This window comes from Dichomitus squalens (genome assembly GCF_000275845.1).
Source record: "Dichomitus squalens LYAD-421 SS1 unplaced genomic scaffold DICSQscaffold_4, whole genome shotgun sequence".
Lineage (NCBI taxonomy): Eukaryota > Fungi > Basidiomycota > Agaricomycetes > Polyporales > Polyporaceae > Dichomitus > Dichomitus squalens.
The window spans coordinates 1324319-1352228 of NW_006766886.1; the positions used below are offsets into that span (position 1 = coordinate 1324319).

General features: G+C 56.6%; 11 protein-coding genes across 11 annotated transcripts; 6 read left to right on the forward strand and 5 right to left on the reverse strand.

The window, feature by feature from the left end:
- Window positions 1–318: 318 nt before the first annotated feature.
- On the reverse strand, window positions 319–789 carry DICSQDRAFT_37030 (uncharacterized protein; the record flags this gene model as incomplete). Its single annotated transcript, XM_007362599.1, has 2 exons — window positions 319–699; window positions 754–789. Coding segments are annotated over 2 exons (417 nt in total), but the record flags the coding sequence as incomplete, so codon positions are not given.
- Window positions 790–1313: 524 nt separating this feature from the next.
- Window positions 1314–3416, forward strand: DICSQDRAFT_133578 (GMP synthase). The gene is made up of 9 exons (XM_007362600.1): window positions 1314–1386; window positions 1435–1534; window positions 1595–1707; window positions 1764–1904; window positions 1959–2174; window positions 2231–2364; window positions 2414–2838; window positions 2892–3307; window positions 3365–3416. Exons 1-9 carry the CDS (start codon window positions 1330–1332, stop codon window positions 3380–3382), a joined length of 1620 nt encoding a protein of 539 aa, XP_007362662.1. The 5' UTR covers window positions 1314–1329; the 3' UTR covers window positions 3383–3416.
- Window positions 3417–3942: 526 nt separating this feature from the next.
- On the forward strand, window positions 3943–5164 carry DICSQDRAFT_100284 (uncharacterized protein). Its single transcript, XM_007362601.1, has 4 exons — window positions 3943–4020; window positions 4085–4210; window positions 4271–4768; window positions 4830–5164. Exons 1-4 carry the CDS (start codon window positions 3982–3984, stop codon window positions 4878–4880), a joined length of 714 nt encoding a protein of 237 aa, XP_007362663.1. The 5' UTR covers window positions 3943–3981; the 3' UTR covers window positions 4881–5164.
- A 271-nt stretch (window positions 5165–5435) lies between these two features.
- Window positions 5436–6605, forward strand: DICSQDRAFT_53077 (uncharacterized protein; the record flags this gene model as incomplete). Its single annotated transcript, XM_007362602.1, has 1 exon — window positions 5436–6605. One exon carries the CDS (start codon window positions 5436–5438, stop codon window positions 6603–6605), a length of 1170 nt encoding a protein of 389 aa, XP_007362664.1.
- Window positions 6606–7158: 553 nt separating this feature from the next.
- Window positions 7159–9446, reverse strand: DICSQDRAFT_167021 (HET-domain-containing protein; the record flags this gene model as incomplete). Its single annotated transcript, XM_007362603.1, has 2 exons — window positions 7159–9155; window positions 9218–9446. 2 exons carry the CDS (start codon window positions 9444–9446, stop codon window positions 7159–7161), a joined length of 2226 nt encoding a protein of 741 aa, XP_007362665.1.
- A 514-nt stretch (window positions 9447–9960) lies between these two features.
- Window positions 9961–12446, reverse strand: DICSQDRAFT_80644 (uncharacterized protein). The gene is made up of 3 exons (XM_007362604.1): window positions 10617–12446; window positions 10412–10558; window positions 9961–10355 (listed from the first exon to the last, which is right to left on the reverse strand). Exons 1-3 carry the CDS (start codon window positions 12414–12416, stop codon window positions 10041–10043), a joined length of 2262 nt encoding a protein of 753 aa, XP_007362666.1. The 5' UTR covers window positions 12417–12446; the 3' UTR covers window positions 9961–10040.
- Window positions 12447–13776: 1330 nt separating this feature from the next.
- On the reverse strand, window positions 13777–16348 carry DICSQDRAFT_159863 (uncharacterized protein; the record flags this gene model as incomplete). The annotated part of the gene is made up of 3 exons (XM_007362605.1): window positions 13777–15805; window positions 15970–16071; window positions 16178–16348. The coding sequence occupies 3 exons, from the start codon at window positions 16346–16348 to the stop codon at window positions 14174–14176; spliced, it is 1905 nt and encodes a 634-aa protein (XP_007362667.1). The 3' UTR covers window positions 13777–14173.
- Window positions 16349–19489: 3141 nt separating this feature from the next.
- DICSQDRAFT_167024 (uncharacterized protein) lies at window positions 19490–20287 on the forward strand (the record flags this gene model as incomplete). The annotated part of the gene is made up of 4 exons (XM_007362606.1): window positions 19490–19566; window positions 19642–19966; window positions 20045–20167; window positions 20222–20287. 4 exons carry the CDS (start codon window positions 19490–19492, stop codon window positions 20285–20287), a joined length of 591 nt encoding a protein of 196 aa, XP_007362668.1.
- A 519-nt stretch (window positions 20288–20806) lies between these two features.
- DICSQDRAFT_52774 (uncharacterized protein) lies at window positions 20807–22278 on the forward strand (the record flags this gene model as incomplete). The annotated part of the gene is made up of 7 exons (XM_007362607.1): window positions 20807–20860; window positions 20920–20937; window positions 21009–21354; window positions 21416–21495; window positions 21555–21746; window positions 21815–21979; window positions 22078–22278. The coding sequence occupies 7 exons, from the start codon at window positions 20807–20809 to the stop codon at window positions 22276–22278; spliced, it is 1056 nt and encodes a 351-aa protein (XP_007362669.1).
- Window positions 22279–22400: 122 nt separating this feature from the next.
- DICSQDRAFT_52710 (uncharacterized protein) lies at window positions 22401–23676 on the reverse strand (the record flags this gene model as incomplete). The annotated part of the gene is made up of 5 exons (XM_007362608.1): window positions 22401–22561; window positions 22649–22957; window positions 23022–23377; window positions 23436–23487; window positions 23541–23676. 5 exons carry the CDS (start codon window positions 23674–23676, stop codon window positions 22401–22403), a joined length of 1014 nt encoding a protein of 337 aa, XP_007362670.1.
- A 1963-nt stretch (window positions 23677–25639) lies between these two features.
- On the forward strand, window positions 25640–27809 carry DICSQDRAFT_167027 (uncharacterized protein; the record flags this gene model as incomplete). The annotated part of the gene is made up of 6 exons (XM_007362609.1): window positions 25640–25855; window positions 25918–26060; window positions 26122–26752; window positions 26909–27071; window positions 27169–27455; window positions 27516–27809. The coding sequence occupies 6 exons, from the start codon at window positions 25640–25642 to the stop codon at window positions 27807–27809; spliced, it is 1734 nt and encodes a 577-aa protein (XP_007362671.1).
- Window positions 27810–27910: the final 101 nt, after the last annotated feature.

A 27910-nucleotide genomic window follows, 5' to 3' on the forward strand; every position in this document is an offset into this window, starting at 1 on the left:
GTACAGTCCCGAACGGATTCGGGAGCCCATTGTCGTCAAGCTCACGCTGCCGAAGACCAGAAAGTCAGGGCAAATCAGGCTCTACGGCGGTTTGCATCCCCACTGGCAAACGGGACGAAGGACAAAAATGGCACGAATCTCAATGAGTGTGCAAACTATCGTGATACTGATCCTAAAGCAGATACGACACCACGGACGGTACCAGAAAGGACATCATATAATCTAATCGCGCATGTTCGCTACCACCGGCAAAGATGAGCTCTGAACAACGTATAGACCTACGGTTAGTCGTCAGCTCATTTTCAATCCGGCCAAATAAACTTGAAACTCACCTGCAATCGGTTTTGCTCGCTGGTCCTGCCAGAAGTCTACACTGCAAGGAGAGTTCTTGGTAGAACAGACCAGCTCAAGTGTCGTGAAGGCTCCCGAAACGGAATGAAACTCGTCGGAATGACTCGATGCAGCATGCGAGACCGTCAATGTCGTCAGAAGTTCACGACGAGCAGAAGCGTAGTCCATGGAGCCGCCGACATCGTGTGAGAGCTCGATTGTAGCGTTGAGGAGCCAGACGTCGACGACGCTCGGGTCGGTGATGTTCACTTCTGAATTAAAGGACTTGCTCTGCTGAGGTAGTTCAATATAGAGAGCACCGCGTTCCATAGCATAGTCGAGGTTGCGGAACTGCACAACAGTCGAAACCTACAGGTCGCGTGAGTAACAGATCCGCCTTGGCACATGACCAAATTGTTCTACCTTGTCGGACACGACTACGTGCCTATCATCCCAATAACAAATACGAATCGTCCCACTGGCATCCTCGTGTCCAATAGCAGCGACGTGCGTGATTTTCTGGCTAAATGCAGAACAGAGAGGTAGAAGGGCCCCGCCACCATGTTGGAATTGAAGTGCGAGGTATGCACTAGATGAAAGGTCCCAGATACCACAGTTGTCCTTATTGTAGACAAGAAGCCAGCCGCGGTCAAGAGAGAATAGGCTTGTCGTGTGTTGTACGAATGGCGCCGTCATGATCAAGAGGTAGCGCCTGGAATGTTTGTCCATCCCAGACTCGTATAGCGTCGACTCTGGGATGGACAAACATTCAACGACGCTACACCGGGATGCAGGTGACCGCGGTGGTGGGGTGCAGGTGTAACACCCATACGTCTGGGCATGAGACCACGCAGTGAGAGACCTGACGGACTTCGGTTCGCTATAGACGCTCAATGACAGTTTGATGGCGTCTATCTTATCTGCAAATTGTCTAACTTATAGCTCTTCAAGTTGCGATAAGCGAACCTCGACTCATCCGCCCCTTCCTCGTCCTTCACCATGGCTGAAATTCACGACCAGTTCGACACCATCCTCATCCTCGACTTTGGCTCTCAGGTATGTTGTCGTTGTTTCTGCTGAATGCTAAGCTGAACTCAATCACAGTATAGCCATCTAATCACTAGGAGATGTCGTGAACTGAACGTATACGCCGAGCTGATGCCATGCACCCAGAAGATCAAGGAGGTGAAGTTCAGACCAAAAGGTATGGGCTTATATATAGTTCCTCAACGTCCGCTGGTCCCTTGACGCTTCGCATTCACAGGGATCATTCTTTCCGGATCGCCATTCTCGGTCTACGACAAGGATGCACCACATGTTGACCCCGAGGTGTTTGAGCTTGGAGTACCCGTCCTCGGCATTTGTTATGGTCTTCAGGTGCGAATCTATCGCCTCCGTTATGTCATGGCTTGTACCTGAATATGCGGAAGTAGGAGATGGCGTGGAACATGAAGGGCAAGGTGGCTAAATGCGAGCATCGGGAGTACGGCTTTGCCCAGGTTGAGATATGCAAGATTGGTGGGGAGAACAAGGGAGTCGACGCGTTATTCAAGGATTTGGGCGATGATTTGCAGGTGCGTTGTACACTGAAGTTACTTAATATATCTATCCGACCTGTGCCTCCTCAGGTTTGGATGTCGCACGGCGATCAACTTTCTGAACTGCCGGAGGGATTCCACGTCATTGGCCGCACAGGAACCGCGCCATATGCCGCGGTAGCACACAGCTCGAAGCCTTTCTATGGAATACAATTCCACCCTGAGGTCACGCACTCCAAGCGGGGAAGGGAGGTGATCAGCAACTTCGTAGTGGGCATCTGTGGCTGCAGACAGCACTGGACAATGGCAAGTTCACCGCGTCGGACTATTAGGTATACCCGTGCTAATGATCGCTTGTACAGGAGGAGTTCATTGGAAAAGAGATCGCGCGCATTCGCGAGATCTGTGGACCCAAAGGTCGCGTGATAGGGGCGGTCAGCGGCGGTGTTGATAGTTCTGTTGCGGCGAAGCTGATGCATGAAGCTATTGGCGATCGGTGAGTTGCATATGAGTCATACTCAGACGATCATCTAACAACCATGTAGTTTCCACGCTATCATGGTTGACAATGGCGTTCTCCGTCTTGATGAGGCGCAACAAGTGCACGAGATGTTGAACAAAGATCTTGGCGTAAACCTCACTGTCGTCGACGCGTCGGGCCTCTTCCTTTCGCGTCTCGAGGGCGTCGAGGACCCAGAACAGAAGCGCAAGATCATTGGCAACACGTTCATCAACGTCTTCGAGACCGAGGCGGCGAAGATTGAAGCCGAGGCTGAGAAGGAGGAGGCCAAGGGTAGCGAGGCCAAGGGCAAAATTGAATGGCTTCTCCAGGGTACGCTCTACCCCGACGTCATCGAGAGTATTAGCTTCAAGGGCCCAAGTGCGACGATCAAGACGCATCATAACGTTGGCGGTCTGCTCAAGGACATGAAATTGAAGCTTATCGAGCCTCTCCGGGAGTTGTTCAAGGGTAAGCTGGCACAATCGAAGCTCGTAGGTGCCGTGTCCTGATGTTGCGCATAGACGAGGTCCGCGCCCTCGGTCGTCTACTCTCCATCCCCAATCACCTGGTCCAGCGTCACCCATTCCCCGGACCCGGTCTCGCCATTCGTATCCTCGGCCCCGTCACGCGTGACCAGGTCAAGATCCTCCAACAGGCGGACAGCATCTACATCGAGGAGATCCGCAAGGCGAATCTCTACGACCAGATCAGCCAAGCGTTCGCTGTGCTTCTCCCTGTCAAGGCAGTCGGCGTTATGGGCGACGCACGGACCTACGAGCAGGTTATCGCGCTCCGTGCGGTGCAGTCCGAGGACTTCATGACGGCCGACTGGTTCGTCTTCCCCGCCGAGGTACTCCGCCGCATCTCGTCGCGGATCACAAACGAGGTGCAAGGGATCAATAGGGTTACGTATGATATCTCGTCGAAACCACCTGCGGTAAGTGTTCAAACTCCTGCGCTGCGTGAGAAGGCCTCGTACTGAGGCATGGTCTAGACGGTGGAGTGGCTATAGATCTATAGATATCAAAGCAATCAAATATCAAAGCAATCTATCCCTTGTGCACTGATTTTCTCTGAGTCAACAAAGTTTGGGGGTGACTGGCCCCTATACTCCACCCTCGCTTGGTAACGCCTCAGAAATTTGGTGTCTTGTGGAAAGTTGAGACGATCGAGTTCCGTTGTGTAAAACTGACTCAAACATGCCGATGATAGGCATCTCCTGCCATCTGACATTGTAGTTTTTGATCTTGTCTCCTGGACGCTGCGCCTCCTTACGTCGAAATCGGCGTAGAGGGGCTGTGGTCCCCGTTGCGTGCCGGCGCCCGCAGATTCCAGTCGCGCAATGTACTCGTGTCTGGCGTACGGCAAGCACACGCCACTGAGGAGTCAGGACACTGCGAGTTCTTGATATAAGTACACCGTACCTGATCTGGGCGAATCCTACTGGATCCATCATGTTGTTTTAGTGAAGGCGGCGCGACTACTGGATTCTCACTGCGGCGTGACATTGCCGGCGGCTGGCGATACTTATATGAGCTCGGGTTGGGTCCTGCTCGACAACCCCAGGATCCCATCTGCATCCAGATTTCCAGACTCCCTAGCGAACATATCATGTCCACCGTCCAACGTATCCAATTCTATACCGCGCCGGTATGTCTTGTTCTGATCAATCCAACCACATTGAGCTCATATTAACGATTTCCGTATCGTTCAGTATTCTCCCTACTCGCACAGAGTTCGGCTGGCGCTCGATGAGGCTGGCGCAGACTATCTAGCGTATGAGTTCCCGAACACCCGTACCAAGCCCGACTGGTACTACCAGATCAATCCCCGCGGTCGGGTAAGACATTGGGTCGCGCTTCACTAGTATATGCTCAACTGACGATCGTTTGCCTACCAGATCCCCTCCATCGCGTACGGCGGTCCTGACGTTCCCCCGGAAGAGCCCTCGCCCGAATCAGCGAAGCTCACCGAGTCGCTGGCGCTGATCGAATTCATCGCAGATATCTTCCCCGACTCTGGACTGCTTCCCAAAGATCCCATCCTGCGTGCTAAGGCTCGAGGGTTCATTCAGATCTATGACAGCTGGATCCAGCCTCCGTACAAGTCTGCTTTCTTCCTCGGAGAAGGCACCGAGCCCATCCTGCAGGCTATCGAGAAGCTCCAAGCAGCCCTACCTCCAACGGGATTCGCTATCGGCCAGTACTCTATCGCAGACATCGCCGTCGCCCCCTTCTTCGTTCGCATGCTGTTATTCTTGCGCCACGGTATCGGTGCATACTCGCAGGCTGACGGAGATCGCCTGCGGGAGGCTTTTGCTAGCGAGAAGTTCGCTCGGTTCAGGCAGTATGTACAGGATCTTGAGAGCCGCCCGAGCTTCCAGAAGAACTGGGATGAGGTCAGTGAGCATGGCACCTGTTGTCGGAAAGTGTACTGACCCAGCTGTGGTCACGATGCAGGCTCAGCAGGTCGAACCCTGGAAGAGTCCTCCTAAGTTCCGCAAGGAGTGAGGCCAAGTCTGCCCACATCTGTCAAATGTTAAGCAGATACCCAAGGCTCGCCAAAACGTAGCTTGTGGAGGAAGCCTATGAACATGGGTAGGACTAGACGAACTTCATCGCGTGGAAGTCTGCGTGGCGGGTCGGAGACAGAGACTGTCGTTAGTGTCGAAACCTATGTAGTAGCTGTAGATACGGGATACTACTTGAAGGCAGGAGGTGCTCCTGCAACGATATAAGTGTTTGTGATAGTCAAGACGGCGATAACGCCAACGTCTATGGAAGGAATAGATTGCACTCATTATTGGATCAGGTCCTGAGGCAATCCTCTCGTAAGTTGTCGGCGAGACGGACCGGCTCACGGAGGCCTGCTTCCGAGCGCTCCGGTGCGTATGGGAGCGTGGCGCAAAGCCCGACTCTCCTTCGCACCAGTATCACTCCGCGACTGCATGCAACTGCAGGTATGATCATTGCGTTATGCATCTCCTTGAACAGTTTCTCAGGACCTCATTCAGGATGATGTCTACTTCGCGGTCTGGGTATGCGCGAATAGCTCATGGTGACATGATGCGAGCGCGTTCTCTTACCCAAAAGGTTGCCAATCCTCTCCCAGCCTCATTCCTCCGCGGAGGGACGTCCAAGGGTATCTTCCTCAAGCGTTCTGACCTTCCTGAGAGTCAGGATGATTGGAAACCCATCTTTCAGGGTATCATGGGCTCTCCCGATCCACACTATCGTCGCCAGCTGAACGGCATGGGTGGCGGCGTCTCCAGTTTGTCCAAGATCTGCGTCGTCGGCCCCCCTTCTTCGGCCCAGAGCGGTGTTGATGTCGAGTACACCTTCGTGCAGGTCGGCATAGAGGATGGCGAGCTTGATGTATCTGGGAACTGTGGCAACCTTTCGAGCATGATTGGCGTCTTCGCGCTCGACGAGGACCTGTGTACGCCCAGGTTCAACGAGAACAGCGGTCTGGGGACCGTCCGGTCGTACAACACCAACACAGCCAAGGTCATAGATACGACCTTCCCACTCTCTTCTTCGCACACAGCGGATCTAGAGCGCCCTGAAGTCGAGGTGGCCGGCGTACCGGGAAAGGCGTCCCGGATTGTTCTCCAGTTCGTCGACCCAGGAGGGGCACGGACGGGCAAACTGCTGCCTACAGGCTCTCCTTCAGACAACCTCGCGCTCGAGGACACTGCTATTCCTGCCTCTCTTGTTGATGCAACAAATCCCACCGTGTTCATCGCTGCCGAGCACCTTGCGGGAGCTATAGGTCTGGAACATCGAGAGCTCACAGCAGACCATCTCACCCGTCCTGATGTCGAAGCAGTCGTTGAGCGCATCCGTCAGGCGGGCGCCGTCCGTATGGGTCTAGACCCCTCTGCGAAGGCTCAGCCCAAAATCGCCATTCTGAACGAACCTACCTCCGACAAGGACCTCACCGATGGCGTCGACGTTATCGTTCACGCCTTTTCTATGGGAGTTTTACACAAAGCTGTGCCGATGACGGTCGGACTCTGTCTTGGAGTCGCTGCTGGGGTGAAGGGAACACTAGCGCACGACATCCTAGCCAGAGCTCGTGGCAGGAGAGGTGTTGCCCCGGAAGGAATGGTCAGGATTCGTCACCCTGGAGGATCTGTTGACGTTGGCGCAAAGTTCGGCGACGATGGGAGTGTACTCAATGCGCAAGTAGTGAGGACAGGTCGGAGGCTGATGAAGGGTGTCGTGTGGTGGTGAACCCCCTTGTGAAGGGTAGGTCTCTAATTCTACTTCACCATCCATACTCATGCGCTTTGCAGAGTCTGAACTCTGCAGGGTAACATGTTCTTGTACATTAGTAGGAAGGTCTATGGCATCAGAGCCCCTTCCCCACAAGAATCCTGCGACTGCTTCCATATATCTCTTCCTCTGCTCCCAGAAAGGCGTGTGGCTTTACTGCTCGAACTTGATTTGGCTCCCGGAATCCGTTTGCTATACGCTTCTGTCACGTAGTCTCGAACGACGCCGAGTCGATCGTTGACAACGAGCGTAAGGACGTCGCCATCGTGCTGTCGGTCCACGTTCGTTCACCCCTTCGACATGCTAGGAAGCACCACAGAGTATGTCAATATGGATTCAATCCCTCTTTTCTTTGTGGTGACAAACTTCTTCAAGAATAGCTAGACGCGACACCCGTGCTGAGCATAGACCACTATCAATATCCCTCACTGCGCACCTTACGCTAACCTGAATTGCTATCCGACTCCGTCGAGCATGCCGTGAAACGCCTCGTCATCGGTACACGGGACCCTTACGCTTCCTTCCCATCAGCCCCAATGACCTGCAAGCCCACTCCTCTTCCACCGGATCCTGGCGTTCGACACACTTCATCCTGTGCCAGCTCGAGGGACGTGGCTGGTGTGACTAAGAGCGGTCTGGAGTTGATTTCGACGCGTAAGAAGTAATGTGATGATGTCGCCCAGTCCAGACCAAGCGTCACAGTGAGCTTCCTAGGCGCGACGGCGAGCATGATTTCCCTGCTGCTGAGTAGACTGCCCCACGGTGCAGAATACACACTCTCCCTCCACTTCACGGATCTATAAACTATCTGCACATCCCCAGACGAATTGAGGGAGGGTCGCGACATCGTCACATGGGCCTCGACGGTCAGTTCTTTGCTATCATCGTCCAGGGTCTGCCGGTACACGATGGTTATGATGTGGTCGTCGCTGGAAAGTGTTAGCCAATGAGTGGTGGGTTCCTCCTGATCCGGACCGCGGAGTTCAGCCGTGTACCCTTCGGTGCGTAGAGCGTCTCGAGTCTTCCTCCGCAGAACGAGATTGACCTTCTCGTGTGGCTCATAGCGAGCTGTCCCTGGTTGTAGGGTAGCGCGTATTGGGTGGGATATGTACACTGTCTTGAGCTGAATATCCTCATGACAGCGTTCCATGGTGGCCGATGACAAGGGGAAAAGGTTGAAATGCATGTACAAATGCCCTGGACCAGCAAATCCGCAGTACAGGTGGTCGATGCCTGACTCGGACGAAGGGATGTAGCAGACCCGCCCAAGCAGGGCGCCGGGGTGGTCAACGTGCTCGCACCCGAGTATGGCCAGATACCATCGGGATTGCAGAGTGTGCTCGGAGTCTTGCACGGCACCATGACGAAGACAGCGAGCTAGTGGTATGACTGGGATCTGCATCTGGATGCCGTGAGGGGTGGAGACGTATTGCGTGACAGGAAGGTGGGCGAGTCGGAGACGGCGGAAGACGTCGTTATGAGACACTGCTCTGATCTTACCACCCTTGGTCAACTTCTCAGGGTGCGGAGCGAAAAGAGCCGTCTCGGATACGTCATCGGATATTCCGCATGTGATGCTGTTAGCAGCCTGGAGCAACGGGCACTGGGCAAGGTCCTGGTGTGCCTCGGTATCTGCATAGACATTCCCCCATGCAAACAGGCTCTGGTCGGGCACTCGCCGCAAGATCTCCTCTTGCAACCGTCGGAAAGCGCGCTCGCCCTCGCCATATAGCGTGTGCATATTGATGTCGAAGATCCCGAGAAGTGAGTAGGCTCGATCTTCCGCTCGTGTTGTCTCCCGCTGGGCTGCCCACGAGAGTCGCTCGGCTACGCTGTACTCATCGAGCGACTCCAGGTGGAGTAGAGCCTCCCGAGGGATCATCGTGATTTCCTCTACAAGCGCAGCTAGAGCGTGCTTTGATCCGATGCTCTCCCAATCCTTCGAGAGAAAGATCGCCGCGCGGGGAGCAATAAGCTCCTGGAGCGTCCACCCGCGCCTATGCCATCGGCTCGACCGGAAGGAGGACTGGCATGCGTAAGGATCCTCGCCGGAGGACACGTCGGCTAGGTAGACATAACACACCTCCGCACGGCCGTACCAGTCATACATTGAATTGATCGCCTCGGACAACTCTGAGCTACTTGCCTTGTCGATGCAACACGAGTCGATCCATAGGTACTGGTAACCAGCCTCGCGGGCTACCCTGCAGGCCTCTCGAATTTTTCGCGCGAGATCGGGATCGTCCCAGATGGAGCATTGTGGCATCCGAGATTCGTCAGAGAGAGGAGCAGCTTCTGAAGAGCCCGGGGATGGGCCGAAGTAAAGGTAGCTGAGCAGGGTGAAGATGAGCAGAATAGATGACCACAGTTCTCTTAGGGAACGGTGTAGGCTGGGCTCTTCCGCGTGTGATGTGGCTGAGTCATCCTGCGTAGATCCGCGCCTTGCCGGTCTGAGGTTGGTGTCATCGTACGGAATCAACCTCCCCTTGTTAGCCGGTGATACGGAGGCTAGAAGGAGTATGGGACTGTCAATGCCAAAGCGAGGAGGAATTGCTACATGAGCAACGAACCCACCGTACTACCTGACGGTACCTCCAGGGAAGAGGATAAGAATGGAGGGAGACCCCTCGCTCCTCCCTGTGGAGGATGTCCTCTGGAACAGCAACGCTTCTGGATCTCCCTCAGCTCGGTATACGTCTGCTCTCCGCCTTCGTTCCAGGTATGCGACAATATGGCATAGTTCGTCCACTCTGGATTGATGTCGACGAACTCCCCGGTGTGTGTGTCCAGACAACGCATTGCGTCCCCTCGACCCCACGGAGAAGAGCTGATAGATTGCGTTAGTAGGGGCTAACCAATTCCAATCCGGCTGTACAAACGTTGAGTAGAGGGCGTACTCGTCAGATTCAGCAGAAGTAGCAGTGATCGAATGTCGATGTCCCAATAGACTCTCAGACACTCAGGATGAGTGTGAAAGGAGACGAAGACGACAAAGCCAAGATTACTAGTGGTCGGATAAGTCTCCGACGTCGGCCTGTAATCGATCGGTAACGTGGTCGGAAGCGTCTATGTTGAAAATCCCTGCCGGCTTGTATTGACATCTGTTTGATAAGTGATGGCTTGACGGTGTATTTCCAATCTCTGCTTCTGAGTTGCGTTCAGCACGGAACTTGGATATTAGTACATTAACGAGACGAACGACAGCCACAAAGCATTGACTCAAAGCGAGTATATCTACAACACTACAACATGCTTGCAGGTAGCGTCAGCATGCAATTACGATAGTACCCAGGAAATTCACGGCTGACATTCCAATAAAGATAGCTGCCGGGACAATGTCCAATAGACCACCCCGATCGCCGGAGCCAATCGGACGAGGTCGTAAAAAGATCATCAGAACGTAGGCATGGGGGGTGCTCTGCGTATATCGTCCCCTCTGTCGGACTCGTCTCTCCTTCTCTTACGGTTTTGCAACGAGAAACTGGGAGGCATCGTGAAGTATTGCTCGATGGCTGGCCCGCGTCGAGCGGGTTCCGATGGGCGAGCAGAGACAGGAGTGGGCAGTGTAGACACTGTTGGACTCGCGGGATTTGAGTGGACTAACGACTCGATCGACATGGCCCCGGTGCCAGCTGATCCTGCCCCGTTGGCACTCGCAGAGGTCTGGTTCTGGTCCTTGGAGCCGGTGATCCAAGATGCTTTTTTGTACTATAGATTTGCAAATGTGAGCGGTATGTACTGATGAGATAGGTCTCCGAACGTACAGTCTCTAGCTCCGGTTTGCCTCTCCAGCGTGCGATGGCTTCACAAAAGCGAACTGCAGCACGTTCGACTGTCTCAGCGGGAAACTGCCAGGCAAGGTCCTCCATATGCGTTGCTACGTCTGGAGTTGTGGACGGGACTGCGTAGAACTATTCCACAGTTTTAAAAGGGTGATTCGCAGCAGGCCTATATCACGTCACGACTCACCCGTGCCAGCCGTTCAGTCATCTCGAGCTCATATTCGAGCTCTGCGCCCTCGCGTGCATAGTAGACAGGGCCCTGACCCCCACCAAGAGGCTCGCGGAGAGAAGGAAATAAGACCTTCGTAGCCTCGTCAAGCTCTGGGAGGTCGTCCGGGTCGAATTCGGTAAACTCAGGGTCGTCGCCGCCGCTCGCCCGATTCGCCGTAGCCCCAGACGAACTTGACGCAGTGCTATTCGGAGGCCTCGGAGGCCGCGTATGTGAATGTGACATCGCAAGGCCCACGCCCAGCAGCACCTCGAGCGGTTCGATTCCGCGCCAGTTGGCGGTGAGGTACCCTTCGAGCACCGCTCGAGTGAGCAGTCCAGCGAAGAGGTAGTACCACTCCCTCGACGGCCGGAAGGCGTTCGCCAAGTAGAACGCCGAATCCGAAGCGTGTCTCTGCGCAGTGACACGGGGCGATGTCTGCGGAGACGACATAGGACGCGGCGTAGGAGGCGCATTCATCATGTTCCCGCCCGAGTTCGAGGATCCCGCCACGACGCCGTCCTCTTCTCGCCGGTCTCCGCCGTCGACGGACGTACGGTCCTCTGTCGACTCACGTCCGAGCTCCATAGCCACCAGCGCGCTCAAGCGCATGAACCTAGGGATAAGCTCCGCGAGCTTCGTGTTGAACATCGTCGGAACCTGCCCGTTCCCCACTAGGATCCCATTGGGCATCGACGGCCGGCGGAGCACGGTGCCCTTCGGTCCTGGGCGCGCCAGCCCAGAGCCTATCCCGCTGCCATCCTGCCACCCAGTGACGCCAGTCGCGAGAACGGGGCCATTGCCTGGGGACGAGACGTCGCCGGGGCTGCTGCCGCTCGTCGACCCAGCGCGCCCGGACGCAGGGCGTCCGCGCGACTGCCCGGGGCGCACCGTGAACTGCGACTTCGCTTCGACGCAAATTTCGCAGCCCATGTGCAGATGACGCGGGCAGCGCAGCGAAGGCGGAGAATTCGACGTATCGGGATCGGAGCCGATCGCGTACAAGGACCGAATGTACTCCGTCGGGACTGGCTTGCGGGGCGACCGTGGGATACCCGGAAGCAGCGCCGCATTAGACAGACCAGCAAGCGGGACGAGGGCGGAAGGGAGGACAGCGGAAGCGGGCACGTTAGGATCTGACGGGGCGACAGGGGCCCTGCTTGGGGGGTCAGGCGCGCGGCGAGAAAAGAAGTCGTTGACGACGGTCGCGAGCGCCAGGCGCAGACGGACGCCGTTCGGAAGCCTGTGTTGGTGCTGTCGGTTGTTCTGCGGCTGGAGCGAAGGCGACGTCGGAGGCTCCAGCAGGTCGTCGGGGTGCATCGGCCGCACCTCTGGCGGCTGGTCGAGCATCGCCGTCGCGACCTTCTCTACGCTCTCCGCGCGCTGGCGGAGGCTGCGCGCGAGGGGCAGGTCCTGGCGCTCCAGCCGCTCGTCCTCGTCATCCGCGTGTGTATGCTCTGGCCCTCCTTCGCGCGCGCTCAAGACGCGCACGTCCTCTCCATCGCTGTAAGCCTCTTCGTCCTCTTCGAAGTTCTCCGGGCGGTCCCGGTGCACATAGTTGGAAGACGATGGACCGCCAGTGCGGTCGGTCATCCCAAGTTCTGCCCGCGCCTGGGCGAAGCGCGTCCGCCCGTGCACCCAAAGTAGGTGGTCGATTATCAACGTGCGCGTCGACTTCTCCCGTGGAGGAATGGAATGCAGGTGGTGCGCATGCTTGTGCGCGGGGGCACGGAAAGGGGCATGGTTTTGTGGGGGCTGCGGGATCGATGCGCGTTGCATCAAGGGGGATGAGGAGGGCTGGCGGATATAGCTACTCATGTCATATTGCTGGGAGGGATGCTGCGGGCTTGAATAGCTTGAGACGGACATCGTGGTAGAGGACAGACTGTTGGCAGCGTGCTTCCTTCAGAACCTGCGCGTATGCACGTTGCAATTGACAAGTGTACTCAATTGGATTCTGACGGACTTCCCCTGACTTACAAGTAACAACGCTCCACGGCGTGTGGTAGTTAGCAGGCGCGTCTCGGTTCCTCTAACGGACGAGCGGAGCCCTCGATGCAAGACTAGTGGGATTTTGAGTATACTCCGTTATACATAGTACATGCACACTCTTACCTTGCGCTTGTTGACGCCTCCTAACACTCTCTGTACGTTCGCAATCCTGGTTCCCCTTGTATGCACCTCTTGAGGACAACGCGCACCCCGTCCAAACTCCTCAAAGAGACAGTGCAAGGCTATCGCAGTCGTTGCAGCAGCGCGAGATGCAAGCGTCCAGTCTTCGAACAGTTTTAAGACGACAAAGACCAGCCCGAAAGATCGCTGTAGGCGTCGATGTTGGGTCGAAGCCGTTCTACACCGCGTCGACATTCAAACGTTCAGCGTCCGCGAACCGCTGTTTCCCACGGTGAGCGATCGGCGGGAGCTCAGCCGCGCGCCGATCCCGGGCCCGACGAGGGATACAGAACAGAGAGAGAGACAGAGAAATACTTATACGTTGATAAAGATGAGAGAGAGAGATGGTTGTATAGTACATGGACGACGTTACATAGTGCGTGTTGGAGAGAGAGAGAGGGACTCAAGAGGAGACATTGGAGCTCGAAGAGGAGAGAACGGCGACGAAGTCAAGCTAGAAGAACGCGAACTCGGTCGAAAGCAACCACAGTCCAACGACAACGTCGTGAAAATGAACATAGGGGGGTGCGCTCCCGCATGCAAGCGGCACAACGAACGTGAAAAGCGGGAAGGGAGGGAACAACGCGGAACGGGGCAAACAACGAAGGCCTCCGTGCCTAAACAAATCATCACCATATCACCATGTGAACGGGAACGTGAGGGCGTACTATACAGCGCGGAGAATGACGAAGCGACTATGGACAGCAAAGCAAAGCTGGGAAACTGATAACAAAAGATGAGAGGGTGAAGGGACCGACGAGATCGTGTACAGAACCATGAGACATGACAAGACATGGCGATGAGAGCGGAGAAGACAACAGACCGATACAGGATGACCAGTGTCCATTTCACGCGATGGAATGGCGGATAGACACCGTCCGAGGACACGCAGGTCTTCAACGACGGACGGTGTTGATGCGATTCGCCCTTGGCGGGCGGCAACGCGGATGAAAAGCTGGGGGGGGGCGGTCATGAAGCGGGAGTGTGGAACATGCGTATCGACAGAGAAAGACATGGCGGGGCGTGTATAGCACATGAGGAGTGTGTTGTCGTTGTCGATATTGACCAAGACCCCGAGGCGTGCATCGCCAAGGTGGTGAGGGGACATGGACAGGCGACACAACTCGGGCGTGGTCGTTCGGAATAGAGCATTATCGTTGTTGGGGATCACAGGCTGACGGGATGGGCAGAGAGGCTACAGGATGCAAGCGGGCTTGAGTACAAGATGGGCACAACTCCGTCCGATATCTTCGACGGCGCCGCGTTATTGAGCAGACCGATACAATCAAGGATAGAGGACAAGCGAAGACCGAATATATACGAGGACCCTCTATAGAGGTCACCCAAGGATAGAGACTGGCCGCTCAACTCTGCAGGCTAGCGTGTTGCGTGGGCGAGGACGGTGGCTTGGAGTACAATTGTGGCGGGGCGGCGCTCCCGTTGACCTTATGGTGGTCTTCGAATAACCGTCGACCGGCTTGTGAGGATAGGCCCGAAGGCGTTCTCGACGACGGGAGCATGGCGGCAGCTGGAGAAGGGGAGACGTTCATATAATCGCTGAGGCTAAATGACGCATTGGGCGTGCGGGGGGCTGGCTTATCCGAAGGCGGCTGAGAAGAGTGTCCAGGAGATCGAACAGCTGGTCGCTGGTTAGCACCCAGCGCGGCGGGCAGTAGGTGTGGGGGTGCCTGGTCGGTCGGTGTGGGCGGCGTGACAGTCGGTAGCATCGGGATGCCTAGATGGCCATGACTACTCGACTGTGACGCATCATGAACGGTCGACAGTCTCGACGGCACTTGGGACGCGTTCGCTCTAGCGGGTATGGTGCGAGGGGACACCGGCTCCGTCGCAGTACTGGATATAGACGCGAAGCTACCGCTCATCTCCCGAGATAACGTCCGCGGTGAACGGCCGTCTTCACTCGCCGACGAGAACAGGACGCGACCCTTCGGACCAGATCCACCTCCGTAGAGGGTGCGGAAGGCAGCGGCGTCGCGAGCGTCGCGGTTTCGAAGGCTGGAGGGTCGGACCGGAGAAGGAGAGGTAGCCATATGAAGGAGCAGGTCCGCCGCATCCGTGTCCTCTACGCGGTCACGGGGTGTCATTTTCGGCGTGCCAGCGCCTTCGGGACGTAAGCTGCTGCCTTGGGTTGTGCTTGCTCGACGTGCCACTGCGTGGGACAAGGCCGGAGAAGCTTGGGACAGGGCAGGAGAATGTGGCGGGGTAGCCGTAGAGCGTGGCGCCCTAGAGAACAGAGGCTGTTGGGAAGACGAAGGCACTGGCGTGCTCCCACCTGCCGCCGTCCTGGCCGCGCTTTGCGCATATTGTGTGAACGAGTGCGTGGATCCTGGGTCGGAGCCGGCCGATATGCTCGACCGCGGCGACCCCGCCGTCGCCGACACGGATGGTCGCTGCTGGTTGAGCAGCAGGGTCGTGAGTGTTGCAGCGGCTTCCATGTCAATCTCCCTATCTTCCACCGAGCTGGTTACCGTCTCGAAGCTGCCCTCTGCCGTGACGCGCTGCTTGCCCTTGCCCTTGCCTTTGGCCGACGCCGTCTCCTTGGCGGCTCTCTTCGACTTCGACTTCGCATGCGCATCTGGTGTACGCGCGACCTTCGGTGGTCGAGGAGAACGTGTCTGCTCGACCACTTTCTCTGGCGCCGGCACGGGCGGGTCTTCGGGATTATGAATTGTGCGCGCCCGTTTCGAAGGCGGCGGCGCCAGTAGAGAGGAGAACAAGCTCTGCGCAGCGGAAGCGGTGACGGGCGGTGGCGGGGCCATCGAACCTTTCCGTGCGGCGGAACGCGAGGACTGGCCTCCTGCGTTGCTAGATGGGCTTCCTGGGTCGGCGAAGTGGTTGGCTACCCTCTTGCCATTTGGGGTATGCTTGCCCGCTGCGGATAGCTGGGAATCGAGTTCGTGTAGCGTGTGATTGGCCGTGTTACTCTTGACCTTGAAGTTGGCGTACAATAGACGGGCGCGTAGGCTGAGAGCAAGCTAGATGGGAAAGGAGGACAGGGGTTATTAGTTAACTGCCCTACAGAGAAGGCCCGAAGGGAATCGATGACTGATGGATGCAGTACATGCGAATGACAGTAGGCACCACTTTTGTGGCAAGGGCCTTGCAGGATTGACTGCTCCAAGGGCCGGAAGGGTCGTACCGTCTCCCCGGATAACAGCCTCTGCAACGTGAATATCGCGCGATTCCTGGAGGGAGATGCGATGCTGACGCGTGTAAGATGCGTCGAAAAATGGCAGGAGTACTATAGAGAGGCCATCGTCGCCGATGCGGACGTGCAATGGACGGGAAAGCAGCGGTGTTCTCGCCAAGGGAAGATGGAAACAGACGGGGAATACGAGCGGACATACCTCTCCCAAATGGGCATCAGCCGTGATTCTCCTAGCCAAGGTCTCCCTATCGTCGCTGTCATTGGATAAATGGCCGTTGGGCACAACCGCAGAGGTCGACGCGCTCGCAGCAGGCTGCAGATAGCGGAGCCTGGGGGAGGGAGTTGTCGCGGAGGACGATGGGGTGGCCATGGCGGCGGGGCGCGTCGCCAGGAGGCCTGTGATTGTGACCGACGTGATGGAGAACGGCGGGGAGGGTGCGAGGAGCGACGGACGCGGTGCTGGGCCGTGGTTGAGGGCGTCGGGGACGTGTGACAGGAAGAGACACGGATGGGTAGACCGCGGCGAGAGCGCGTCGCGTCGAGGGGCTGCCGGCGCCATCCGAGGTCTTACGTAAACAGCCGCGCTTTTTCCAGGCTCCACAGACGCCCATTAACGCGCGCCTCGACGCGTTTCAGCATCGCGCGATCGTACCAGACGCGTCCCATGTCGCGCCCTCGAAGCCCCAGCCAGCAAAAATATTCAGCACCGTGGCTCTCCTCCCCCACTAGTGGCCACCCCACTCACCACCAGCTGCAGCTGCCTGCACGCGCACGGACCAGTCGCGGAGCTTCGCGTGCTGTCTGATTTCCCGCCATGATGCCCACCGTCCGGATCAGTTGACTTTGCACCGATGGCGCTCGTGCCTCTCCCTCTCGGCCTCCCTTTTCCAGCCAACCAAGGCACGCCCGATTTAACTGATTCTCTTTCTTCTCCTTATCCAGTATCCTCAATTGTCAATCCCCAGTGCCTCGTTGCGCGCAACGCGCGTGCTGAACACGCCCGCTGTCCCGGCACGTATGGTTTGACTCCATCCATAACATCGTTCGGCGCAGCAGTCGAAGTGGCCAATCGATGCTGACTCTCAATGACTGTCGAAGCCGGCTGCACCACACGCACCTACTTCCTGTCAGAGGACCCTGCATGCTGAAATGATATCGTTTGCCGTCAGAACCACTAACCACCGCACACTCCATCACCGACACTCATTCCGCACGAAGGTGGATTGTGGTTGCGCAACGCGCATGTCCCTCCGCAGCTATGTGTAGCCAAAAGTGCACGGGCGATACGGTAGCTCAATACAGAACGGATGAATCGCATCTCGTGACAGCGCTTCGCGAGAGTCCCTCGTGCGTCCTTCTCACACGTATGCCTTCTGCTAGACGTGTTCCCTGTTTCAGGTCAACGGGGCGGGAGCAACACCCGGTTTCCATGCCCAGAACCAAAGGCCATTCTACACGTCTGGAGGACATTGTCTTACAACCAGCCTGCTTACTCCCATGTGCCGAGTAACCTGCTTTCGGAAGGGGGGGTACTGACCGAGTCCTCTTCAGTTTCGTCTTCCTGCGCGCTAGGAGTACGTACCTCCCTTGCATGTGCGAACGTTCCCAAATGGCGCTCACAGGAATGCTCAAGACTTCCCTGTCACACGCGCTCCCGTATGGCGTTCCTTCACGCGCACGGTAGGACGCCCTCGGTCCTGTTGCGTGTGCGCGGGCGTACTGGAGTTGCATGTCACGACCCGATACTTATGGGATCCGACTCCTTGCTAGCCCGGCTATGCTGTAGCCAGCGACTGACCGCGCCACTATGCTTGCTGTAGCAAACTATCGTCCTGATTCCAAATCCTGCTGTGGCTTTTGCTCGGTGCCCCGTGGCGGAGAATCCCAAGCATAACGTACTGCACGCGCTTCGGCCGCCGCTCGCGTCCTGGTCAGGCCAAGCCGGAATCCCCACCGCGCTGTGTACCACATCCACATTGAATGCGCTTGGTCCCAAGGCGGGAAGCAGCGAACTTCCTCGTGTCTTGCCAGCACCATTTTGGGAGTATGGGAAGCTCACAGTACGTCCGGCGCTCAGCGGTGCAAAGCAACTCCCACCCAAGCCTGTTTACTCCGGTCCGACCAGCCAGGACCAGTCCCCTCCGAGATATAGGTGCTGAGTCCGTGGCCGCTCCTGTCGGGTCACTGAGGACGTGCCTCCACTCCCTCAACATTGAGTTTGAGATTGCGCTCTCTCGACCACGTTTTCGACGACACCACCATCTCCGGATCTCCAGATTCGAACACTGCACCCCTGGAACCACGCATCCGGCTCATCTACCCTTCGTCCACGGATCGTTTGGTCGCGACCGCTACAGTCCCCGCCTTGTCGCCCCGTCGGAGCAAAGCCGCGGTGCCCCAGTCCAACAACGTCAACATCGCCCATCCGACGCCACCTCGCTACGGTCTACTCAATTCGTGAAAACAAATGACGACGGAACGCAGTGCGCGCGTCTCATACCGCCCCTCCCGATCGGGAACAAGGGACAGTGAGCCTACAAGGCCAAATCGTCGGCCACACAACGGGCTCTCGGCTGGTTGCCCTTGCCGGCATCGACGTCCGGCGATCTGGGTGGCCGGAGGGTCTCATGCGCAAGCCGTTCATTCACGCCCCCTTGCCGCGTTACATCTGCAACACGACGTGGTCAAGAATAGCGTGCGTGCTTTGCATATGATGTCGGCAAGCGCCGGTCGTACGCTGTGACCCCGTCCGGTCGCCTGACGGAAACCATTGATAGGAGTGGTGCCCTGCCTATCATCGTGCAGCGTTCGGCGGAGCGTCGCGAGATGAAGAGGGTTACTAACCCCACGCCGGGAGAGATGAACCAGGGGAATTGATTGAGTCTCCTTCGGTGCGATTCTAGGTCTGACTCTCTTTGACTTCACAGGATCGACTCAACTCCCCGGCATCTGGCCGACCAGTTCAGATGTGGTTCCATGCACACACCATCAATGCGAAGTTTGAACCACCGATGGAGTGACATCATGTCTGAGTAACTGCCTCCCTTCCGACTCACTGGCAGTGACAGTCTTTCTGCGAGCCTTGCAGCTGCAGCAGAAACGCGAAGGGCAAAATTCACACTGTGGATACCGGATTGAAGCTACACAATAATGACGGCGGTGTCTAGGCGCGTCCACGTGATCGCAAGTCGTCGATTATGCTCAGATATGACGTCGCGTCCCCAGGCGAGCCATCGGAGCTCTTGGCGCAGAATCGAACTTCGGAGTTCTCGTGGCCCGCTCCGTCGTCGAATGGTATGCCATCATCCATGACACTCATTGTGAACGCCCTGATGCCCATTGGCTCACTGTCTGTCCAACTCCTCAGTTGGGTCTCTTCGTATATGGGTTCACAGGTGTCGAACTCATAAACCAACAGATGCAGGCTATCGTCTTCAGAAATCCTCTGGCCTTCGCACCACGCTCACGCGTCGTCCTTCGCCCAACCTCCGCAAGATTCGCAATCAGACCCATGGCTACCGGTGCTCACCTCGACGTGACCGAGCAGATCAAGCTCGACCACGACAACGTCCGTGACTTGTTCCAGCGGTACGTCCGATTACCACGCGCGGGCCCTCTCCATCTAAGCATGTAACCAACAACAATTTGGGCCCTGGAGGACAGGTACAAGCAAACGGCCGACCACGACCAGAAGGCGGCGATCGCCAATACCCTCATCCGCGAGATGGCCATCCACGGCGACGCAGAGGAGATCTCCGTCTACAACGACTACGCCGCCCTCGGCCTAGGCGACGCGGCCAAGCACAACAAAGAGGAGCACGCGGAAGTGAAGCGCGCGGTCTACGACGCTGACGCGACGAGCATGTCGCACGACGACTACGACGCCGTCCTCGAGAAGGCGGTCGGCACCTTCCTCACGCACGCCAAGGAGGAGGAGGACGAGCAGCACCCGCTCATCAAGCAGAGATTGAGCGCCGAGGATAACGACGTAAGCGTACAGCTATGGGATCATTGCGCTCGAGCCTCGAATCATCGCGTTCTGAATTATGCTGCGTCTGAAATGTAGAAACTGGCCCGCGCGTTCTTGAAGGCGCGCACGACGGTGCCGACTCGCCCGCACCCGTGGGCTCCACAGTCTGGTGGCGTTGCACAGAAGGCTGCAGGAGTGCAGGGTGCTTTCCATGACAAGGTACGCATCTCGTGGGCTGTCATACGTCAAGACATTCGCTGAAATATTGTTCAGGTCATCGAGACCGTCGAAGGGCGGGAGTTCGTCGATCTCAAGTACCAACACCCCAGTTCATACTAAACCCAACAAATACTGTATCATGAGAGGTTGGCACGGATGTATGAGTAGGGCATTAGTTGGGACGGATTTGACGTCTGTAGTGCCTTCAAATTGTGTTAGTACATCAGATCCATATGTGGCTTCATCACGTCCGGTCAGTCGAGACCAGAGGTTTGCTCGCGGCTCAATCTTACGCCTGACCGAGGAGTACGCATCCTATGTACGATTGTTACATGGCTCGCAAGACAACTTTACAAGTGCTATCAGGCCCGTAGGCATCAACATAGACACCTTCCTTGTCGGGATGACTCTTTTCCACGTGGGCGTCAAGATGCGCCTTGCCTCATCGGAGGATAGGCGCTTACTACATCATCTGTCCGCCCACCTCGTTGTCGATCTCTTCTTCCGTGTCGTCCTCGCCCTCTACTCTCCTCAGTCGCCTTGCTCGCTACCAATAATAAGAGCAAGGCCCGCCATTTATTACACTCTGCCCAGGTGTCCTGTCATTTCCCGTTACACCAGCCACACAAGACCACCACCATGCCTCCCAAGAAGCAGCAGGCCAGCGGAGGCTCAAAGCCTAAGGAGGACAAGGTATGCGATCAAACAACGTATGACCTTTTCTCTCAAGATTTCTGACCAGATTCCCCTAGACCTTTGGCATGAAGAATGTCGGTGAATCGTTGCCCATAGCCTTGTACACGAAATAGTTCCCAGGCCTAACCGTGCTCCCTCCCCTCAGAAAAACCGCTCGGCCAAGGTCCAGAAGGAGGTCGCCACGATACAAAAGCAGCAGGCGCTAGCGGGCAAGTCGCGCGCGGTGCTCGAGAAGGAGAAGGAAAAGGCGATGCGCGAGAAGGCCAAGCTCGAGGAGGAGAAGCGGAAGAAGGAGGAGGCTGCGCTCATCAAGCCCGTGCAGACGCAGAAGGTGCCGTTTGGGGTCGACCCGAAGACGGTCCTGTGCGCGTTCTTTAAGGCGGGGACATGCGAGAAGGGGAGCAAGTGCAAGTTCAGTCATGACATGAACGTAGGGCGGAAGGTGGAGAAGAAGAACTTGTATGAAGACAGCCGGGAGGACAAGATGAAAGGTGCGTGTGCCATCTCGTTTGTGGGAGAGGGGTGCAGCAGAGGGACTGAGGATCGGGACAGACACGATGGAGAATTGGGACGAGGAGAAGCTCCGAAAGGTGGTCATGTCGAAAGGCGGAAACCCTCGGACAACGACGGACGTGAGTCAGACATCGTCATGCACACGCTTGGAATGTTGATAGACTCCTTCTGCCGCTAGATTGTTTGCAAATACTTCATCCAGGCGATCGAGACGGAAAAGTACGGGTGGTTTTGGGAGTGTCCGAATGGGGAGAGCTGTCACTACCGCCATGCGCTTCCACCGGGCTTCGTCCTCAAATCGCAGAAGAAGGCAATCGAGGACGCGGAAAAGGCAAACGCGATCAGTTTAGAGGAATTTTTAGAAGTCGAGGTATGGTCATCGTCTGTTTCATCGGCACCTTACAGGAAGCTTACCTCCCACGTCCTTATCACTCATAGCGCCACAAACTCGGACCTAACCTGACGCCTGTCACTCCGGAGACGTTTGCCAAATGGAAGCGAACGCGACTGGACAAGAAGCTTGCCGAAGAGGACGCGCAGAAGAAGGCTAAGGACGAGAAACATGCGGCAGGCAAGAGCAGCGGAATGAGCGGAAGAGATTTGGTGCGTCAATTTTCTCACTGCCTCATCTCGTCGACTTCTCCCTTCCGTGTTTCGATTTGGGCTGTTCGGGATGCTGACGTAGCGCCTTGTCTGTTCAGTTCACGTACAATCCGGAGTGGTTCGAGGACGAAGAAGAGGCGGACGAGGACGACTGGGACCTTGCGAAGTACCGGAGAGAGAAAGAAGACGCGGATATTGCTGCCGAGGAGGAACGCATTCGGAATCTCCAGCTTGGCGGCGGTGGTACTGTTGCAACTTCGGAAGTCGCTGCCGACGATGCGGATGGTGGCACGGTTTGAGCTGCAGGGGTCGTCATTCAGGCATAGGTCAACGTCACGGACTTCAGATGACACGTCACGCTTCGCATGTACCACCATATCAAATGGCCAATGCTACACCCATCCATATGTATGATACACCATTAATCGTCCTCGTCGCTCGCATAGTCTCCCAGACCCAGCCCTCCTGATGGTGGTGGGGCAGCAACTGCCTTGGGAGGGGCAGCCGCAGACCCAAGGCCATTCTTCCGTCGGATCTCAGCGAAGTACTTGAGACCCTCAAGGGCGTCCGAGCTCAGAAGACCTGTTCTCTGCTCAAGTTGAGGCTCAGGCGGTAGCGGGATTTCCTCGTCCGCGTCCGCCGCCTCTATCAATCGCTGCCGTTTGGCACCCCGCTCATCCTGTTCGTTCGCATCGTCATCCTGGTCGTACTCCTGTCCCTCCTCCAATGCACGCATAGCCTGCATTGCATCGATTATACGGGGGTCCATCTTCGCCTGAATCGCCTCCCGACCGAGGTCCTCCAGCCGTCGCTTCTCCGCGACTTTCGAGGTGGGATTAGGATCCTCGGTCGCCCAGCGGACGTTGAGAATCTCGTCGTTGTCTAGTGACTGACATGCCATAGCCTCCTTGGCGAATTGCGCGTTGAACTCCGACACGTATGTCACGAACGCGACACTGCGGTATTGGAGGACACGGACTGTACAACGTCAGGAGGGAGCGCTCAGTATGCAGGTTGAAGCAGGCAGACGGTGAACACGCACTCTTCTCGATCTCGCCCCACTCTTTGAAATGCCTCCGAACGACCTCCTCTGTTTCCACGCCAGTGCCCGTCTCCTTTATCCGACCGATGTAGAGCGTGCGGTTCTGCCGCTGGAAGCTGCCCACACCACCCATGTCGTCTCGGTAGTCCGAGAACTTGTCTCGTGCAAAGCAGTCCTTCGAGGTGTCAGGCAGCGCAGTAGACGCGTCGGGGAGCATGTGGAGGTATTCGCATTCCCAGCCGTACGGGCAGCATCCGCGGGCGAAGAACAGGCAGCAGTATTTGACCCCGGTGGTATTTGCCCGTGTCAGACCAGCATCACGCTTGATATTGCAGCGCGTCTGGGACTTCGTTTTGCTGCATGAGGAGGAGGATGTCAGCAGTGTGAGGACTAGACATTCACGGTAAGACGCACTTGGAGTAGCTGTCCTCACGATCGCCACCAGCCCACTTGTTGTACCAGATATCTGAAGGTTTTGAATATACCTCGAGTTATATAAGAATATAGAAGATCACATACTATACTCCTTTCCAGTCTGCGGTGCCTCCTTCTTCTCGACATCCCCTGGCTTGACCTGCTTACGCGCCGGTTTCAACTTCTTCTCCTTCTTCTTTGGGGCGGTCACGACCTGAGTCTCTGCCTCCGTTGCGCTCATCCTGAGGAGCTTTTGGCGTAATTATGAGACACAAGAGAGGTCCTGACGACGGTAGCAAGGATGGGGGAGACGATACGGCGCAACCAGCGGTGCCAGTGGCGGCAGTGTCGCGCTCGCTCGTTTGTTTGCGTGTGTTAGGATCAAAAGCTATCGGCCTCTATTACGTCAGGCGCCAGGCGCATTCAACGCCGCCACGTGCGCCGCGTTATGACTTCAGGGTCACGTACCGACTGGAATCGCGCCTATACGCATCTCGAGCTTATCTCACCGCTCTATCGGCCACATCCCGCCATCCCTTAACTTAGCAATGCAACTCTCCGCAGCGTCTTGCTGAAACATTTGTACTTCCATAGTCAACCGGCGGTGCTTGCCAGTGCAACCACTCAGATATCACTGTGGACCAAGTCATGTAATATCGGTGCTCTGTCCGAAGGGCATCGGTGTACAGGGTCATTGTCATTGTCGACCAATCAAGATATCATTTTACCCCTGCTCGTATGACCCTGGCCATTGAGGGGGCCGCGCCTCTTCACCGGAACGTAGGAAAGCTGACAAGCTGAAGCAGCACTGGGCGATTCCCTAAATGAGTCCGACCTGTTCAAAAGAACAACGGACGAGGTTGTACGTTGGTAACTGTGATGCAGTGGCGATACGGAAATACTGCCACGTGGTTTCTGGGTCGGATTGCAGCTCGCTCATATACTCATGATTGAATCCGGCCCTGGAGAAGCAAGGATCGGAGGGACGTACCGTCTCAGTAGCGCATTACCAAGCAATGCGGATCACTCAGTGTAACGGAACGTCCAATCAGGTTTGAGCCATCCGAATGGCTAGTATAATCCGTGACCTTCCGAGCTCTCTCGTGACCGCGCGATGCACTCTGGTCCCCGAACCTTGTGTCGATGCAGCCAAAACTTCCAACAAAACTTTCAATGACGAAGCTTTTCGGTCCTCGTGGAGGTACGTAGGCGCTCTCCGGCAATGCAGGAACCTCCCGAGAAGACGAGCTCGGAGAAAACAGGGTCGGCGTGTGGGCGCTCATGGACAACAACGACTGCCACCCCGCCCCCGCGCCGCGATGTGAATAGGAGATGACCGACGACGACCAAGACAGGATACGCGATGATCAACCACTGGAATCCGGCGATTTACACTGCGGAACACACTGAACAGGAGCAGTCATGCTGAGTCGGTTCGAAACGACCAGGAGTCAATTCGGCGGAATAGCAAATACACCACGAGCACCGCTTCTTTTGTCACCGTCCACAGGACAGATCTGTCATCGCCCATGGGTCCACCTTTCCTCCGCGCTCCGCCGCATCCCGGCGGCAGGGCGTGTCGCGCAACATTCCCGACGGTTCCCTATTCCGTCCATCTAACGCCTCCCTACGCTACCTCAGCGCGCGGCGTCCCCAACGTACCTGCCCGATGAGACTTCCGTCAGATGCGGCTTCAGCTCACATGGGAGTCAAGCCACGGAGCGTCTCAGAAAGTTTGTCACCAGCCTCGTCCCGAGCCGGATTTCGGATGTAGAGCTGTGGAGCCGCCGAGATTGGCTTCCGACCATGTCTCAGCCTTCTCATACGCATACGCAGGCTCACGCGTCTCACTCATCAGGACGCCATTGACTCAGTTTTGAGTTGCTCGAGTCCACTTGAGGTTGAGCGCACAGTTCTCTTTCTAGGCATATAAAATGAGTCTTGTCTCGCCGACCAGCTCTCCCTCCAGTGCTACCAATCCTTCGTTGCTGTTCTACTCCTTTCTATCCTCGTCTTCTATATTTACCAGTCCCACATGTCCTATGCGGTCGCAGGGTCCTCAGAAGGGGGCGGTCCGTCAGGTACTGGCTCCTCAAAGAGGGCTCCCCGCGGTGCAGCATGCTTGAACTGCCGCAGACGTAAAATGGTTGGCCATCATTTTTGCACTCTGTGAAAACTCGGTGACTGACCTCTACAGAGATGCGATGGTATCCGACCCGTCTGTGGCCAATGCACTCGAGCCAACAGGGAAGTCGACTGTGAGTACACGGACGGACCAGTGCCCAGCCCCACGCAAGTTCTTGAAGAACAAATCGCACGGCTGGAAGCTCGTATCCGTGAACTCGAGCATCCAGAGCTCGTATCACCGTCCATCATCCTCAACCCGACTGGCGCTGCCCTGCAGGGACAGCTTACAGAAGGTACCAGTATACTATACAACGATAACCATCCTAGCTTACATTGGTCAAAAGCAGGATCCCAGAATAGATCCCTGCTTGGGAGGCTTGCCGTCACCGACCCCGTGGGCCCGACGATCTCAGGTGCTACGGGCTCACAAGGTGGTCCCATTCCTGCGTTATCGCAAGACCCCTATGTGGATCCTCCCCAGGATCTGGTGCGAACTTTGTAAGTATCTGCTGACATCTCATGCCGAAACCTCTCCATTGATCATGTTGACTCGCAACAGCGTCAACGCATTCGTGCCACATAGCTCGTCGTTGAGCTTTTTCTTGCATACCCCGAGGTTCATGCAAGCAGTACACCTTCCTCCCGGCGATTCACGGAGAGCACAGCTGTCACCCGCTCTCCTGAATGCCGTATTTCTTTGGGGCGCTCATCTCTCGACGTCGAACGCCGTCCGGAGCTACGAATCCGTGTTTCTAACTCGCGCAACTGCAGCTCTTTCTGCAGCGCTCAGAGACTCGCATTACACCGTGATGCACCTCATCCAAGCGGAGGTGCTCGTGGCCAACTACTTCTTCTCCATGAGCCGATTCCTTGAGGGAAGATATCACTGCAGCGCTGCTGTAGCCCTCGCACTCAGCTGCCGCCTGACTAAAATACGAAGTTCGGCGGATCACCCGCCGCCGCACGGCTATGCCGCCGGGAGGCAAGTGGAGCGCAGACAGGACCAGCATCTCCCGCCTCCGCGTGATCCGATCGAGGAGGGAGAGCGGATCCGTGGATTTTGGTACGTATACGCGCTCGACAAGAGCTGGGCGGTCGCGCTTGGCTCTCCGCCGCACTTCAACGGAGCTGCCCAAAGTGGCCTGCATGTAGACACTCCTTGGCCCCTCGAGATGGCGCAGTTTGAAGCAGTGCGTGTCTCCATTTGAGCCTCGCCTCATGACCATTCCGCTCATATAAAGCATTCTTGTGATACTTCTCTGCACTCACGCGGTGACATACTCGGGTCATGGTTACGTGTTGCGCGGCGATCTTCGGTTTGCCTGCGTTGTCGCTTGTTGGTTTAGGGTGGGATGCCTGCGGACTACCGTAGTTCGATGACGGTCCTCAATTTTCTTACCGGGGTAACGACCAGTCCCGCCTCAGCTCGCGACTCCCAGCTCTCTCTCCGCGCGAAGGCCGCGACTCTGTTTGAGCGTGCTACCCACCTAGCCTCGCAATGGTCGACCGGTAAGTGTCTTTTTAGCTTCTACCTCCCCCGGCCTTATGCAGCAACATTTGTCGCTCATACTTCGTCATCACTATCCCCTACGATCCAATTTAACAGCGACCACCGATCGGAACGATGTATACGGTAGATTCGTCGTTCTTGATGGGCTTATAGACCGATTCATCGCTGCTCTACCTCCTCTTGACCGCTCTGGGGATGCTGACGCAACAATGACCTCTCTGGTAACCCACACGCTGGCCCGTGCAGCGACTATCCAGCTCCGAAGCAGCTTCAAAGATTTCGATGGGATAAACGACCGGAAGGACCTCTCTGCCGCAGAAGCAGCCGCTGCGCTCTTGGACAATCTCAACATTCCACCTGTCTACGTCGATCCTATCCTCGCGGTACGTTGCCACAGCGCTGCTTTGCATCCTCCCTTCCTCATGCCTCTTTCCCCTCCTCAGATCTTGTGGACTGCCGTATGCCGCGTGTTCATTGGTGAGACACTTCGCCTCAATGCTCCTCAGGCGTCCCTCTCATACCCGCCTACCCATGCTGCTGCACCTGGCTTGCTCCAACAACCGGCACGTGGTACCACTTCTGGTACGACAGGCCCAGGCTGGAGTCCCGCGCCACGGCGTGAAGCCGTCCGGGCTCTGCTCGACCGCGTGCTAGCCGCAATGAACAGGTTCCGGGAGTCGTCCCCGCTGATGGGTATGCTTCATGACGGCTTCGTCTCTGTGCAGGGCGCGATGTGACTGACTCGGACTCGCTGCGGCTGGTAGGGGCGCAGTATGCGGAGGTGCGTAGGCGGGCGGGGTGAGTGGCGATGTATGCAAGATACGACGAGTCCAGGAGT